At 60.2% G+C, this 274-nt stretch overlaps 1 protein-coding gene across 1 annotated transcript in view; it reads left to right on the forward strand.

Moving 5' to 3' along the window:
- Positions 1 to 274, forward strand: part of LOC119582296 (arrestin domain-containing protein 17-like) — a 25225-nt gene that overhangs the window by 22239 nt on the left and 2712 nt on the right. Inside the window, exon 8 of the mRNA XM_037930510.1 lies at positions 74 to 265. Within this exon, the coding sequence (XP_037786438.1) occupies positions 74 to 265 (192 nt within the window). The remainder of the gene's footprint in view (positions 1 to 73; positions 266 to 274) is intronic.

Below are 274 nucleotides of genomic sequence, written 5' to 3' on the forward strand. Positions count from 1 at the left end.
CTCCCCCTCCCCACTCATCCCCCCTTTATCTACCCCTCCCCCCTCTAACCTCCAACCCCCCCTTCCATCCCAGGTAATAACCTACATCATGCCCAACGGCGTGAAGGAATTCGTGGAGGAAAGAGTCCTGAAGGAAATCGTGCGCGGGATCATACCCCCCGGAGAGTCCGACCTGTGGGAGGAGGTGGCGATCACGGTGCCGCCTCTCGTCCCCGCCAACGTGCATCTCACCTGCAGGCTGCTCCACGTCGACTACAGGATCGATGTGAGTTTG

Source organism: Penaeus monodon, chromosome 15 (assembly GCF_015228065.2).
Source record: "Penaeus monodon isolate SGIC_2016 chromosome 15, NSTDA_Pmon_1, whole genome shotgun sequence".
Lineage (NCBI taxonomy): Eukaryota > Metazoa > Arthropoda > Malacostraca > Decapoda > Penaeidae > Penaeus > Penaeus monodon.